Here is a 15857-nt window from a genome sequence, read left to right as displayed (position 1 = left end):
CTTCATAAATATTGAGAAAAGTATGGAAAAACATGTTTCAGGTCACTAAAGCCATTTATGGAAATGAAGGCACCCTTAAATGGTTACTAATGGGGCTTGATTGACCCATCTCAAAGTGAAATATGAAATTTCAGAAAGCTCATTTTTTTGAGATAGCAACCTCAAATTTGGAACATAACTTGTTCAGAATATGGTTTTTATTTAGGAGTAAAACATGTTTTGTAAAATATACATTTCATATAAAATATAAAAAATTTATATTTTTTGAACTTCCATAACTTTGTTATATAATCTTATAACTTTTTCACTTCTACAAGATTCTGCCAAGTGTCTGCTTTAAAAAGAGACCAACCTTTAATCTGTAGACCAAAGCATTCAAAAGTAATAACAGTTAAAGTTGGAAATTACATTTTCACGTCTATGCTCAAAAAGTGGAAGCGGCAGTTAACAGATATAACACACAATAGCAAGAATGTGCGCGACTTCCGGTATCATTAACTTTTTTCCCTGAACAAAAACAATCCATTATGCTGCATATTGCTGCAAATTGGTATCCATCACTTTCATTTTAACACTAATTTGTATCGCTAGCGGTTTTACCATTTTCTGGACTTAATGTACGTTCACGCTAATGAATCATGTCGTGCACATTAAAATAAAATAGCATTTTTGTTACAAAATATGATACACCGCATTTTAAGAAGAGCACACACACAGGGGTTTTATTTTTATATAAAAGTTCAATACAGTTTATTGAAAAATATAGCACTCATCCCAGTGCAAGAAAATAGCTATGCACCGACCACTACATAAAAATGGCTAAATACAAGTGCTAAAAAATATACAATTTCAAATTTCAGAATATACAGCTCCAGTCTATGCAAATATTAGAAATAGTTGAGGTATAACTAAAGAAAACAAATAAAACAAAAAAAGGTAATTATCTGCAGCCTTAGGCATTTTATTTAGCAAATACTATAACAACTCTTACAACAAGCAAAGAACGTCAACTGGCGAAAAAGACGATACAATTAAATACTTCCTGAATGAGAATCTGTGTGTGTTTGTGCGGAAAACGGTTAAAGGATTTCTCTCGAAAACCTTCGAAGAGTCAAGGCAGACCAGGAGCGCTTAAAACCATCGACTGAAATGCAGATCGCGGACTGGTTTTACACGCATGACCACTGTTTGCATAACGGCAGAAGTTAGTGGAAAAATGACGATCCATTTCTAAAGCACACACAGCAGTTAAACAGTAAAGCAAATAAACAAAAAAGAGGGATAATATCTATTCATTTCAGAGCGTATTAAAATTTATTTGCTTATCAAAATTGATAAGAAACAGGATAAGTTTAACAAATGTCTTTTTTTTTTTTTTTTACGTAAATAGGTTAAAATGATTTTTTTTTTTGGATTAAATTTTATTAGTTACCAATAACGGCAGTACGATAAAAGATTTAATAAAGCCAAAACGTAAAAACGTTTGTGCACTAGTAAAGCTACGGCACCTTAAACTCACAGATCTTAACATATGTATGAAGGCTTGTATGAAAAACTGCTGGCAAAAAAAGCTGAGATAACGTCGCAAACATCCTCATAGTGCATAGCTAGTTTATTTGAAATTTAGTTAGCGCTAACCATCGTACAGTAAAAACCATTACGGCTACAGCACCATAAACTCTCGGACGTTAACATTCGTACAAAGGCTTGTTAACGTATTAAGTGGAAAAACCAGTTGGGATATTAGCGTTCCAAACATTATATATAGCATTTTTATTTTTTATTTAGTTAACGATAATAATGGTACAGTAAAAGCGCAACGCGCTGGTTCGTTTTAACAAGACTCTAGAGCCAGCACTTTCGCACAAATCAATGCAATGTCAAATTACTGCTTGCAAAAAAAAAAAAAAACATTAGCTAAAATCGCAACGCAATGGGATCGTTTGAATGGAATTCTTGAGCCAGTGCTTTTAGACAAATCATCGTAAGGAAAAATTACGGTTTGTGAAAAAATGAAGAAACACCATAATAGTGCATAGATAGTTCTTAGTTAACGTTAACAATGGTAAAAACGCTACTACTTAAGCACCTTATACAACGATTCTAAATAGCATTTGTACGAAAGCTTGTTTACATCAAATGGCAAAAAAAAAAAAAAAAAAAAAGTTGATGCGATATTAGCATTCATTAAATTCAGTTAGCACTAACGATGGTACAGTAAAAATGTCAAACACACTTATGAAGCAACGAGATGTTAAACAGGATTCTAAAGCCAATGTTTTCGTACAAATCATCGTAATGACAAATTGCTGAGAAAAATTAACGAACATGGTAATTGTGCATAGCTATGGTTCATTGTGCTGGTGTAGGGTACAAGGAGGCAATGATACGTCACTTGAAGCAGCTATAGCTAAAACACAACTAGAATCACTTTACTCGTAAATACGGAGATCGCAATTCGGAAGAAATAACTACAACAAAGTCAAGTGGCTAGATAGAGGCAGATCACAAAACAGGGCCAAATCAAGTAGCGGTGTTCAATCAAGGCGGAGGCGTTTCCATCAATCCTACAACCTGATGCATTGTTAAATATATAAAAAAAACGAAATCCATGTTTCGTTTGTGAAATTCTGTCGCGCCGCATCACTGTGCCGAAAACATCAGCGTCAACACCTGCCGCTGCTGTATCCAGGGAAGAGCTGAGTAAGGATGGCTTGGAGAGGTTTGTTCACCGTCATTTGGTAGTTTTTGCCCAGGTCATGTCGGCAGGCTGGACAGGTGTAGACCTCGGCTTTGAAAGACCGCTGAAGGCATTCCTGCGAAGAGAACAAGACTGTGTTTATCTTATTCATAAATGTACAAACTATTGCATGTGCAATGATGAAATGAGACCCTCAAGTTGTCAAAAACCCTAAAATCAGACATCACATAAATTGATAAAATAATAAAATAAAAAAAAATTCAAAAAGTAATTATCAATTTAACAAAAATAATTATATTAAATGAAATGCTGTACTTCAGCAGGAGGGATAAAAAAGACAATTAAAAACTAATCAATTATTAAATTAAAATAATTAAAATATAATTTGGTAAAATGAAAACTTAAAATAACTGGTGTATATAAAAAATGAAACAAAATTAGGTGAAATTAAAATACATTTTCAAAACATGTATTGTGTACATTTTAAAATACATAATATAATTTTACTAAAGCACAATTTAAAAAAGTATAATCAAAAACGAATCGTAAAAATTAAAATGAATAAAGTACAATATTTTTTTATTTTTTTTTTAAGTATAATACAGCAATCAGCATTTGAAGTGGATCAAAAAAAAAAAAAAGTTATTCCAAGACAATACCACATGTCGGTTTTAGGACAAATGAAAGAATAAAAAAAAAAAAAATAAAATCATGTTTTTTAAAATAATTTTTCTAAAGCAAAACTTACAAAATTGATTGAAACAAATGTAAAAATTCTAAAAGTACAGTTATAAAAAAAAATACAAATTTTACGAATATAATTACAATCAATAACCAAACAAGAACTAGAAAAAAAAACTTGTAAAAAAAACTTGTGAATGTGAGTAAAATACTTAAGTAAATGTAATCGCATTCTATTGTCCACTCTAAAGTCCGCTGTTGCATTATAATGCAAGTTTGTCTGTGGTTTTATCTCTTACCCTGCAGACGTTGTGTTGGCATTCTGTGGTGATGGGCTGATAGACGACTTCTTGGCAGCAGATGCACAGGAAAACCTCCTCCACTTTGTTGATGAAGCGCTACAAGTGTGTCACAAACACATTAAACCAACAATCAGAGCAGCTTAATTACAAGACAAGTGACAATATCGAAGGCTCTGTGGTCTGAACGTACAGGTCCCAGGTTGAGAGACGCCATGGCTTCGTCCCACAGCTTCTTGTTGAGCTCGTCGTCCTTGATCAAGGCCTTCTGCTCTTTGCTCAGTTTGTACGCCTCCACTTTCATCTTCTTAGGCGTGTTTTTAGCCGGAGAGCTCTTCTCGTCCACTGCGATAGAGAGAAGCGAAGACATTACGGAGAGATTCGTAGATTCGGTCTTTATTAAATCAGGATGATGTTACTTACCGGTCTGGGATTTCCTCTTCCTCTTGCCCTTGGTGGGTGTTTCTTCAACCTCGTCTTCGTCGTTCTTGTTCTCTTTCTCCTTTTCTTTCGCAGCTACGGCTTCCAGATAACCTTCAGGATACTGAAGCGCCAGAGAATGAGGATTCATGAGGGATTCTCAAACCAAATCTGTGAAACTTGAGTGAAATGTGGCAGAAGACGTTACCTGCATGGTGAGCCCCAGTTTCTTCATGCGCTCTTTCCCGTCGCGAGTCCACGGCGCAGGTTCATCATCGTTACGTTTCAGCAAGTATCTCCAAACGAGGAAGCCAGACTTGCCCTTCTCTGGCCAATACTTCACCACCTAATTAACACTCCGATTAATTACTTCCCACATACAACTGCATTAACGATAGTATTTAAATAATTTATCAAAAAAAAAGTTCTCAAAGTATTAACTGAAAAATATAAATACAAGCCTGAGAAGGAAAGAATGGGAATAATAAATAAAATAAATGAATTATAATTATTGAAGTAAATGAATACATGTTCCTGGGAATGAATAAATAAAATAATAAAATAACTAAAGTGTGCATAAGTACAATACAAAAAGATGCATATAAAATACACTTAAACATGTAAAACAAAAAAGAAAAAAAATCAGTCAACTGAAATGCAGTACAACTAAATTTTAAACTATATATAATAATCAAAATAACTTCACTAAAGCATGATTAAAGTATAATAGAGACAAAAAACACGTAAAGTATAATTAAAATATGAACTGTGCTTGAAATTGTATTCTTTTCCAAATTCTTTTTAATTAAAACAAGTTACGAATTTAAAAAAGGATAGTCTTAAATTTGTTTTAATTACAAAAAAAAGACTAGAATTATAATCAATATAAAAACCAAGTAGTTAAAACAAACAGTGTTGTTTAAACTGCACAATTAAAAAAAATATATAGTTGATTTAAATTAAAACAAGTTATGAATAAAAAAAAAAAAGGATGGTCTTAAATTTGTATTAATAAATTACTGAACAACAAATGCATAAAAAAATAATTTAATAAAAATAAAAAAAATATTGAAAAGTATAATTAAAACAGTATGTGTTACAATTTCAAGGTCCATCATGTGCAATCTCCAGAAAATGTATGAATAAATAAGATATTATAAATATCTAAAACAAATAATCATGTTGAAACAGGGATAAAACGCTCACCTTGTAAATGCCGTCGTAGCGGTTGCCGTCTTCGGGACTGAACTTGCTGTGTTTGCGTCCCTTGGAGCTGCGCACGACTCTCACGGGTTTCCCAGCTTTCCAGTCTTTGGCCTCGGCACCTTCCTTATCGTTCACCGCCGCGTTGCAGTTCAGAGCAAGAGCCCTAACAAATCACAAACCAACAATCAAAACAAAACTCGTACAAAATCTTGCATTTCTTCCACGTTTGATGCAATCTCACTGAGATCTTCCATATTGCATAAAGCGCAAGACAAAAAACACAACTCCAAACAGCTAAGCCAGGGAATGTTTAATAACGCGACGGTTCTCGGACCTGTTCATGTTGGTGAGCTTCTGATCGCAGGACTGCTCGGCCGTCCTCTTGTTTCCCGAGAGGTCGCGACCCCCGGATCCCGTGTAGGTGAACTCGTTACCGTCGTCCTGAGTAAAGACAGGCTCACAGGTGAAAGGAGGAAGAGAAAGAGGTCTCGAAAGACAGTTTTGGACGAGAGTCACAAACGTACCACGTCATCTTCGTAGCCCCCGGCGAGAACCAGAGAATAAGCGCCGTCGTTACTTCTGCCGTGAATCCCAGCGACGTGAGGCCTGTGAACGCCCGATTCACTCACCTGAGCGTCAGAAACATGAAAACATGAGCCCCAAGACAATACCATGATTACTGGACTTCTTCATTTTAGAAAGATTTTCAACTAATGAATCATTTTGAAAAATATCAATTAGTAACACCTTTTATTGGTTTAAACATATGCAAATAATGCAAATACGCATAAATGTAATAAAATTAGGTTTCGCATATAAACACTAACTGCATTAAAAATGTAATCAGCTTGTTCATTATACAATTTTATATAATTGTTCTAAACATCCTTATAAACCACATTAATTATATTATAAAAGCTAAAAATTATAAAGTTTGTACAAAAATTCAGCTTTTTTTGAAAAATAGCATTATTTACTAGTTTTATTACATTAAACTAATAAATGGACTCCATTAAAAAAAAAAAATCTATATATATATATAATTTTCAAAATAAGACAAATACTAAAACTATTAACATTTAAAAAAAAAACATTTTTAGGGTTTCCATGATTACAAAAGACCTATAAAAAAATACTAATATAACTTAAAAATTTGCACTCAAGCTAATAATTAACAAATTTTTTTTAAAGGTTAAGGTTAATAGGCTGTGACCAATTAAGAGGCATACTAAAAAAACAAAACCCAAACCTGCACTCTGAACTTCCACAGTGTTCCCACAGGGACTCCAGGAACAGGGCCGTAATGGTTGGAGGGAACGATGGTGCACTGTTTAGTGCGGCCGACACACGCCATTCCCTGCCAAACGAGACACCAGGCTCATAAATACTTCATCTGAACCAATCCCACATGGGTGTTTGTGATTTGAAAACTCGGTCTGAAACGCACCTTCCCCCAGTCTCTCTGACTGGACGAGCTCGCAGACGCCATCTTGGCCTTCTTCTTGCTTTCCTTCAGTTTCTCTCCGGCCAGAACCACCTCGCTGGCGTCGTTACGGCATTCAGGACAATACCTGCGAAAAACACATTTAGAGTGAAATCGACGATTGTTGTACACTTAGGTTTTAGGAGTAATTAAATGTGTTTCACATTTTACATATTCGTTCTTGCCAAAGGTTGTTGGTTCAAATCCCTTAAGAGTTCTTTATTGTAGTCTTGGATGAAGGTATAAAATAAATTAGTAATTGACAATTCGTCACATGTATGGTTCTACAAACAGTTTGTGAATGATTTACACATTCAATTTACAAATTATTTTAGATCTTACTGTAAAAAAAAAACTAAGAATCTTTACCATTAAAATATTTCATGTACAAAACTATGATACTGAAGCTTAAACTTTCGTTCAAAATACAATAAGTATTTAGGTTTGTAGATCAATTTAAACTACAAATTGCGAGGAAAAAAAACAGCTAAAGCTAACAAGTTTATTTGCCGTTGTCAGAAGGTTGTTGGTTCAAATCCCTCAAGAATCAATTTGTTGCTTTGGATGAACGTATTAAAATGATTACGAGAACAATTTTAGCAGTGTGTCGCAAGAATGGTTTAACGAACAGCTGACGAGCAATTTACGCAAATTCAACAATTTACAAATTGTATTTTCTATAATGTTATCTGATGTATAGATACGTCAAGGGTTCAACTGTAAATTTACGAAGCTACGAGAATACTTTGTGTAAAAAAAAAAAAAAAAAAAAAAAAAAAAGTTTATTCAACATTTCGTCTCCCCCACATTACCCTATAGCGGCTTTTTTCACGCACAAAAAGTATTATCGTAGCTTATTAAAATTAGTTGAACCCCTGAAGTCACATGGATTACTTTAACGATCTCCTTGCTACGTTTCTGGACCTTGATCTCTGTGGGAGGGTAAGAGAGCTCTCGAAATGCATCAAAAATATCTCTATTTGCGTTCATAAGATAGACGAAGGTCTTATGGGTTTGGAACAACATGAGGGTGATTACTTAATAACAGAATTTTCGTTTAAGAAACATACATTGTGAACATAAAAATACAGCGAGAGTTATCAAGTTTTTTGATGTAGCTAGAAGGTTGTTGGCTCAAATCCCTCGAGAGTTGATTCATTGTTGCTTTGGATGGAAGTATTAGATAAACTGGTTTACCAGTCCTCGTCCTCAGGGATGGTGGTGAGCGGCGGGTTCAGGCAGTACATGTGAAACGCCATGTCGCATTCGTCGCACAGCAGCTGTTTGTCGGGATCCTGCTTCACGCCGCAAACGTGACAGTTGCACACGCGGCAGTTCTTCTTCGGGTCGTCTTTGCAGACCTTACACTCAGGTCCATTCGACCCTGATTCGACAGAAACGGGAAACTTATAGTCTACGCTTAATATTGAAAAAAAAAAAACAGTAAATACAAGTAAGCACAAAATGTAGGTTTGATTTGATACCAAGTCAGACTTACTCTTGAGAGGGCTGTCTGAAGAGGCTCCTGGACCCTCCGAACTTCCTGGCTCTTCGATCTTGTAGATTTCGGTTACAAACATGATGCGACAGTCATTGAGAGAATCGCCAGCGTCTCTGTAGAAAGTGTGGACAAACATTTTGAGCGAAACAAGGGAAATTACCAGCAGAACCAATGCAATTTTAAATATCTAATTTGCTTGATAAGTTGCACACTGGTTTTTACAAGGAATAAGAGCTAATTTTTCCTGCTGAAGGTAACAACTTTCATAAAAAGGGGCTTTACAAACATTTTGCATATTCGTTTGCTTAATTATTTTACATGTTTACACATGATTGTTGAGCTTTAAATGTATTAAATTTGTAATACACTTAAATATTCTATTTTAATATCCATTTTAATTCTTTAGAAAACTTACGTTCTTAGGCACAATTTAATCAAACCTCAAAATTGACCACTTTAATAGAATTTGGTCACTGAACGTGATAAGTTTGCTAAAAAAAATGGTTTTGAAACCATTAAGTCTGCAGATAAAAAAAAAAAAAGAAATTGTATTAAGTTTTCATTAGAAATTAACGCAAACTTGCTCTGCTAACTGGAAGCAACACCTTACGTAGAAAGTAGTTTCGTAAACATTCCTTTGTGTTGCCACTTTACAACATAAAAAAAAAAAAAACATGCTATGTAACGGTTTTAAATCTTTTTAAACATTTTAATTGCATATTAAAGCTTTATTATTAAGTTCATAATTTACCATGCCATTAAAATCCTTAAGTTCATAAATCAAAATGAGAAACTCATTTAAACTTAATTTATTTAGACCAATAACTGAAAATGGTCAGCAAGTGGAATAGACCATTTTTAAGCAGATTTGAAGGAGCAATTAAACGCAAATACATTATGCCAACCCAACGCAGCTACTATGTAAAATGTTGGCCAAAACACTTTATGCATTTTTTTCTTGCGCAACAACTTTTTCTACATTGTTCGGCTAAAAGCTTGGCCTAAGGAAGTGCAAAATATTGCACTGAAGAATGTTGGTAACCAAAGAGTTGATGGTAGCCTTTGACTTTTATTGTATTTTTTTTCCACCATATTATGGAAGTCGATGGCTACCGTTAACAACTGGGTTACCAACTTTCTTCAAAATATCTTTTGTGTTCAACAGAAGCACGAAACACATTTGGAACAAGTGAAATGATGGGTAAATGATTGTCTTCAAGTGGTTGAATGAATTCATTTGTTTTCTTTGCACACAAAGTATTCTAGTAGCATCGTTCACACCAAGAACGATAACTATAAAGATAACGAGATTAGCCTTTACACCAGCGAACGATATCTTCTAAGTGCACATTCGTCTGTCGCTTTAAATTATCGAGCTCGATGGATGGATTCTGATTGGACGTCAATGTTTGTATCGTTCATAAGCTGAAAAAAAAAATCATTTTGAAAGTTATTCCAACGATTTCTTTTTTCTGTGCTTTTATCATTTTAGTTGTGGAGTGGACTCTGCTATTCTTTAATATTTAATAACTATATCTACTTGTTATCCATCTAAAAATTATCGTCCTTTGTGTGAACGGGCCTTTACAGGTTCTGAACGACATGAGGGTGAGTAATTAATGAGAATTTCCATTTTTAGGTGAACTAGCCCTATAAAGACTAAAACATGGTCCTACCCGAGCAGGATCTTGCCATAAACCTCCCGCTGGGTGCGTGTTTCCCTCTTCCTCTGGATCTCGGCATCGTACCAGTAGCCGCGCTCCTTGGGCTCGTCCGGGTTGTAGTTCACCATCACGATCATGCCCTTCTCCAGCTGGTGCCACTGGTAGACGGTGCGCGCCCTCGGACGGACGTCTTTCCCGCGCAGCTGCACCACGCCGTTCTCAGGGTAACTGCACGGAGCACACACACTCCCGCCATTAGCATTCAACAGCACGGGACGTTTAAACAGACCGCCTTTGATAAACAGCTTAAGACAAAGATGAAAGGAAGACTGAAACTGGGAGATGTTAACAGGTGCACGAGGCACTCGCGAAGAACACAGGTGTTCATACTGAAAACCGGTTTGAATTTGGAGAAGAAGAAAAAAACTATTTTGTAGATAATTTCAGCCTGTTTGGAAAATATTGCATATTACAGGTTTACAAAGTCAGTCTTCAAAGTCAATTCAGCCTTATATCTGGGTCATAAGACCTGACTGAAAATGATTGAATTTAAATTTATTTTATATTGTTCATGATTTATTGATGTCAAACTGTATTCGTTGTTAAGCACACATGACCGTGAAGGCATGAGGAGTATCGTTAAAGACATCTGCATTTGATTTAGCTCACAAGCGAACCATTTTTTTCTGATTTCACTATTAATTTGGGCATATTTCAGTTATGAAGTCCATTTTGCTTACAGGAAGGTATACTCTCAATGCTGATGCTGTAAATTCAACATGGATTCAAGCCAATAACTCCACTTTAAACAATCCAATTACATTCGATTACATTGTATATTTATTTTTGTGTTCAGCTCGCAAGGATGAAATATAAAAGAAGTTTCTTACCATTATTTTGTCGTAAAAAAAATATTGGTGTCATTCAATTCTGACGGCAAACTCACATTCACAACTCAAGTTAAATATGACTGTTTACATTGGAGCAGGATCAGTGTGAGTATTTACTTACTCTTCATATTTGACATGGTAAATGATCTCCTCTTCCCCGTCGGATCCTCCGTCTTCACTCAAAGACTTAGTCACGTTGACGATCTGCGCCTCAAACCAGGCACCCATGTTCAAGTCTCGAGCGTCCACAAACTCATTGATCTAGGTTAAAGGAAATACATTTACCATCAAATCAGGGAAAAACAAAAACGGCAAGACGTTGGTAGGAGAATTGATGAGATGCAAATGAAACGTCACTATTTACAAAAAATTGACAATTTCGAAATCATTTTAGAGTCTAGCGCTCTTTAAATACTGAAAAATTGCTTTTGGAAATCGCTTTGGATAAAAGCGTCTGCTAGATGTGCTACATATTGGTAAATATAACAAGACAACTTATTAACTGTATAATAAATGCAATATAAAAACATGAAATATAAAATGTCAATATTGAATTTTGTTCATTATGCAAAGTGTTTGTTACATTGAGATTGTTAAACTCATTTTTTTCTTGTATGGATATTTAAAACGTTTATTGAACACAATGTTTTTACTATTAAAATTATTAAGTTTGTAGGTTATGTAAAAAAATACGACAAACTTAGCCAGCAAAACGTCAAAGAACACATCCAATAACATGGTCAACAATTTAATAGTTTCATAACCATTTATCGTAAATTTGCGATTAACTGAATTGCGACAACTTGCACACAAAGGGATTTTCCAAACATTGCATATTAGTTCTTACAAAAGTAAAAAGTTTTATGAATGCTTTAGAAACAATTTATGCAAATTTGACAATTTAGAGATTTAAGAGATTAGTGTAATAAAACTTTTTTTTTTTTTTAAGTATTTGAATAACTGTGTTTAAAGATAATGATGTCAATATACAAGCGACAAACTTGAGGCATTTATAGTGTAATTGACAATTTACGCAAGAACGATTTCCTGAGCGTCCAAGAAGGTTTAATCTCAGTTTCTCACCTTGTAGAAGCCAAAGCCAGGGTCGATGAGATCCGGCGTGTCCGTCTGGCCCGATGTCCCGGCGCTTTGGCCGTCGCTCTCGCCGTGCGTGGAGCTCTTATCGGACTCGCTCTGGGCCGATCCGCAGCCGGAGTCAGAGTCAGACAGCTCGGCCTCTTTGTCTTTCGGCAGCGGAGCCGACGGGAGCTTCTGACGCACCAGAAGTTGCACGATGTCGTTTAACCCAACATTATAGTCAAAGATTGTGTGGCCATCTTCCATCTACGATGCCCAAACAAGACGTTAAACGTTAAAGGGCAAGTTCACTTTCAGAATAAAACTTTCCTTAATTTACTCTCCATTTAGTGGACTTCAGTGGTGCTCAATGGACTGAAGGTTAAAAATGCATTTTCAATGATGACAGATGATTTTTAAAGCTGGAGAATTAGGGAGTTTTTAACCGAAGAACTAAGCATGCGTGATCTTTCCAACAGGATTACATTGTGTGAAAAGCAGAGAATACAGCATTATTTATCCAGGAAATGACAGATCGTTTCGCTAGACAAGATCCTTATTCCTGGTCTGGGATTGTGACGAGCCCTTTGAAGCTGCCCTGAATCGTTGGTCACCATTGAAGTCCACTATACAGACAAAAACCATGAAATGTTTTCCTAAAATAAACTTCAGTTCTTGGCGACTGAAAGACACGAACAACTTGGATGACGTGGTGGAGATTTAATTATCAGGAAAACAACAATACACAAAATAATGCTTCATATTTTTAACTACCCAATTAATTACTAACAGATAAAACTAGGGATGCACAGAATATTCGGCAACCAAAATTATTTGGCCAAAGATAGTAAAAAATAAAAAAATAAAATTACTTATCTTTCGGTGATTGGCCGAATAAGCGATAAGGCTGAATGATATGTACTGAACAATAACTAACGCGATCAAATAGAGGCACGAACTAATGCAGCAAACATGTCGGCTACTGTATGATTATTCAAATCACAAGATTACCTCAAACGATTAGTAAATGGAGTGCAGAATGCTATATTTTCTAATGCATGCACGAATTGCCAGGGTGCAAAGTGCACACAGCGCGAGGATAATCTGCGTTGAACTTGATACTCGTCAGTTGCTCGGTAACACTTTTGCGATTTATTTATTTTTAAAAGGCATGTGACAATGTGATTCGTGCGACAAACATCTTCCCGAAATTCGTGATAAGAATTATTAATAAATCTGCATACTGTTGTCAAAAAATTTAAAAAAAGCACTGCGATCACCCTGTGGGCTTCTTTCAAAATAAAAGCCGAGAAAAAGCATCAACTCCATCGGCCAAACATTTTAATTTTGGTGCATCCCTAGATAAAACCAATCCCTGTCCACTTTATGGAGATGAAACCGCTTCTGAAGTCCACATCACCTGTTTGCCCCTGTAAAAGAGTCGCTGCCTCTCAGCTTCGACGTTGAAGAGCTCGGCGATCTTCACGCGCAGCTCGTCCACCTTGGTGAGCTTGGACAGGGAGTCGACCCGATGGGTCTCCTTGCCATCCATAGTGCGCACCTGGATCCACATGGCGGCAAACCTGCAACGAGCGACGTCAGTGAGTCAGACCGTTTCCCCGTCTTGCTTTTTATAGCTCGGTCCGTGGCTCTGAGCCAAGAGCTTCAAACGAGCAGGAAAAAGGTGTTCGTTTCACAGTGACGTGAAACGACACGGGCAGCTTTTTCCTCATTCGTCTCCTACGGCGCTTTTAGGGTTGATACTCTGAGAAGCTGCTTCAAAGCGATCAGTTTTTTTTTTTTTTTTACAACAACTTTATATAGAGTTATGTTACCTTCACAAAAAAAGCATGATATAGTGATAGCACCGAATGACAAACCCAAGGTACTTTATTTTCCAAGCACTTCCACATCATTTGACTAATTTTAGTTCCTTAGTTTTCCAATTTATGATTAGTGCATGGTGTAGATTTATCATTGACAAATGCTTACAATATTTATATAACATGAGATTACAAAAGGCACACCAAACAATACCAAAGTAAAACATGGTTTTTACCAATGTACTTGCCTGAAAAATGCAGTTTTACCATGGTATATGCCCCCAAAAAAATGGATTTACGAAAGTACATGATCAAGAAATGCAGTTTTACCATGGTATATGCCCAAGAAAAATGGTTTTACCAAAGTACAGGCCAAAAAAGATTGCATTACCATGATGGATGCACAAAAACATGGCTTTATTAATGGTGCATGCCCAAAAAAACAAGGTGTTACCGAGATACGTGCCCCCCCCCCCCCCCCCAAAAATCTCTCATAAAAGGTACGTGCCTAAAAAAACATGGTTTACAACAATGGTACGTGCCTAAAAACCAAGGTATTCCCATGCTACCCATCTAGATCCAATTTCAAAGTGTTGTGAGAGCTTAGTTTCCATTCCTACGGGTAAGATAGTATATAATAGAGTAATAAAAGGCCTTGTTGACAACCAAACCACGCCTGTTATTGGCGGAAATAGACGGAAACGCCCCCTAACGCCATTCAATGGTAGTGCATTGAATGAAATAACCTTAAGTCTTTATGTTGTCGAGTTTAAACCAAAAACAGGATGCTGAAATGGGACTTGAATTTAATTAATGAGTCTATTTGGAGTTTATTCGTAGAAAACAATCAGTTTAGACCAGAATTAACGCAAATCGCGTTCATTTAATTAAGGGGTTGTACGCTGGTCATGATGTGGGTGGTCTCGAATCAAAAACAGACACTTAAATGACAAATATAAACCAGGAGCAACTGAAAATGAAAACTAAATGAGTCAAATAGCTAAACATGAATCATTTTAATGACATAAAATCATTGTAAATAACGCTAACCCATTCTGAACTCCTGCATTACTACATTACTACACCTTCACAAACACTTTCCTGTCTCTCATGGGCTTGTTTTGAACTCTATTTGCACAGATACGCGGAATTATTTCAGCCCTCAAGACACTGCTAACACAAATCTTAACTGATCTAATAGCAAAAATCGTATTAACCTCACAAGAAGACTTTATTTAAGGGCACGTTGCTGATATAAAATAAATACCAAAGAGACAAAGACAGAAAGTGAAAGAAAGAAGTGTCTGAAAAGCGCTAAATATGACGTAACCGTTAATGTGCGCAAGATAAACATGCAAATTTCTTCATATTTACACAGTTAAATAAGGCGCGTAAGCGTGGTTTTAAAGACAATACCATTAAAGGTCAACCGAAACTGATTTTAAAAACGGCTCTTTACCTGTAATCTTCCTCTTGAGAACTGAAGACGTGGTTTTAATTCAATAAAAGCGCTAAAAGTTTATAAATGTGGCACTTTTGTTACAGTTCAATCTTGCCGCGAAACGCACTGGGACTCGAATCAATAAAAGTGTTCAACAACGTGTTTCCCCTCCTGCCGCGGGCACGGCGCGTCGCTGATTGGCCGAGCGGAGTTCTGAGCCGCTTGCTGATTGGTCGAGCCGCGCGTCACTCACGAGCGTCGCCGGAGCTTATGCTCAGCGCGCGAAACCCTGCTCTCGTTATCGCACATGCTTGGCTCCTTCTGTAATCTCGCGACATTTGGCGGTTTATTACATAATAAAAGTACACATTTTTAATTTCTATTTTTTTTCTTTTTTTTTATTAAATTTACAAACAAAATTAAATATTCCAATATAGATTCAATGTCGATTGATATACGAACAGTATTTTTTTATTAATTATATAAACTTCTTAGTGTTAAATCGTAATGTTATATAGTTTGAGAACAAAGAAAAACGTATTGTTTCAAATATAAATAATAAAATCACTTTTATTTTCTCATGTTAATATATTTTTTTATTTAGCAAAATGTAGCCTTAACTAATTGCAGTAGAACGTGGAGTGTATATGCAGTATGAAAGCCCACAATAA

General features: G+C 35.9%; 1 protein-coding gene across 1 annotated transcript; it reads right to left on the bottom strand.

Annotated features, from left to right (window-relative positions):
• Positions 1-720: 720 nt before the first annotated feature.
• On the bottom strand, positions 721-15358 carry LOC113039305 (E3 ubiquitin-protein ligase UHRF1). The gene is made up of 17 exons (XM_026197140.1): positions 15205-15358; positions 13343-13505; positions 11929-12189; positions 10967-11106; positions 9968-10183; positions 8289-8404; positions 7988-8174; positions 6755-6878; positions 6557-6664; positions 5832-5936; positions 5642-5748; positions 5308-5470; positions 4310-4447; positions 4105-4225; positions 3875-4026; positions 3682-3780; positions 721-2816 (listed from the first exon to the last, which is right to left on the bottom strand). Exons 2-17 carry the CDS (start codon positions 13493-13495, stop codon positions 2667-2669), a joined length of 2340 nt encoding a protein of 779 aa, XP_026052925.1. The 5' UTR covers positions 13496-13505; positions 15205-15358; the 3' UTR covers positions 721-2666.
• Positions 15359-15857: the final 499 nt, after the last annotated feature.

The sequence above is a fragment of the Carassius auratus genome, chromosome 22 (genome assembly GCF_003368295.1).
Source record: "Carassius auratus strain Wakin chromosome 22, ASM336829v1, whole genome shotgun sequence".
Taxonomy (NCBI): Eukaryota; Metazoa; Chordata; class Actinopteri; order Cypriniformes; family Cyprinidae; genus Carassius; species Carassius auratus.
This window is presented reverse-complemented; position numbering and strand designations above follow the sequence as displayed.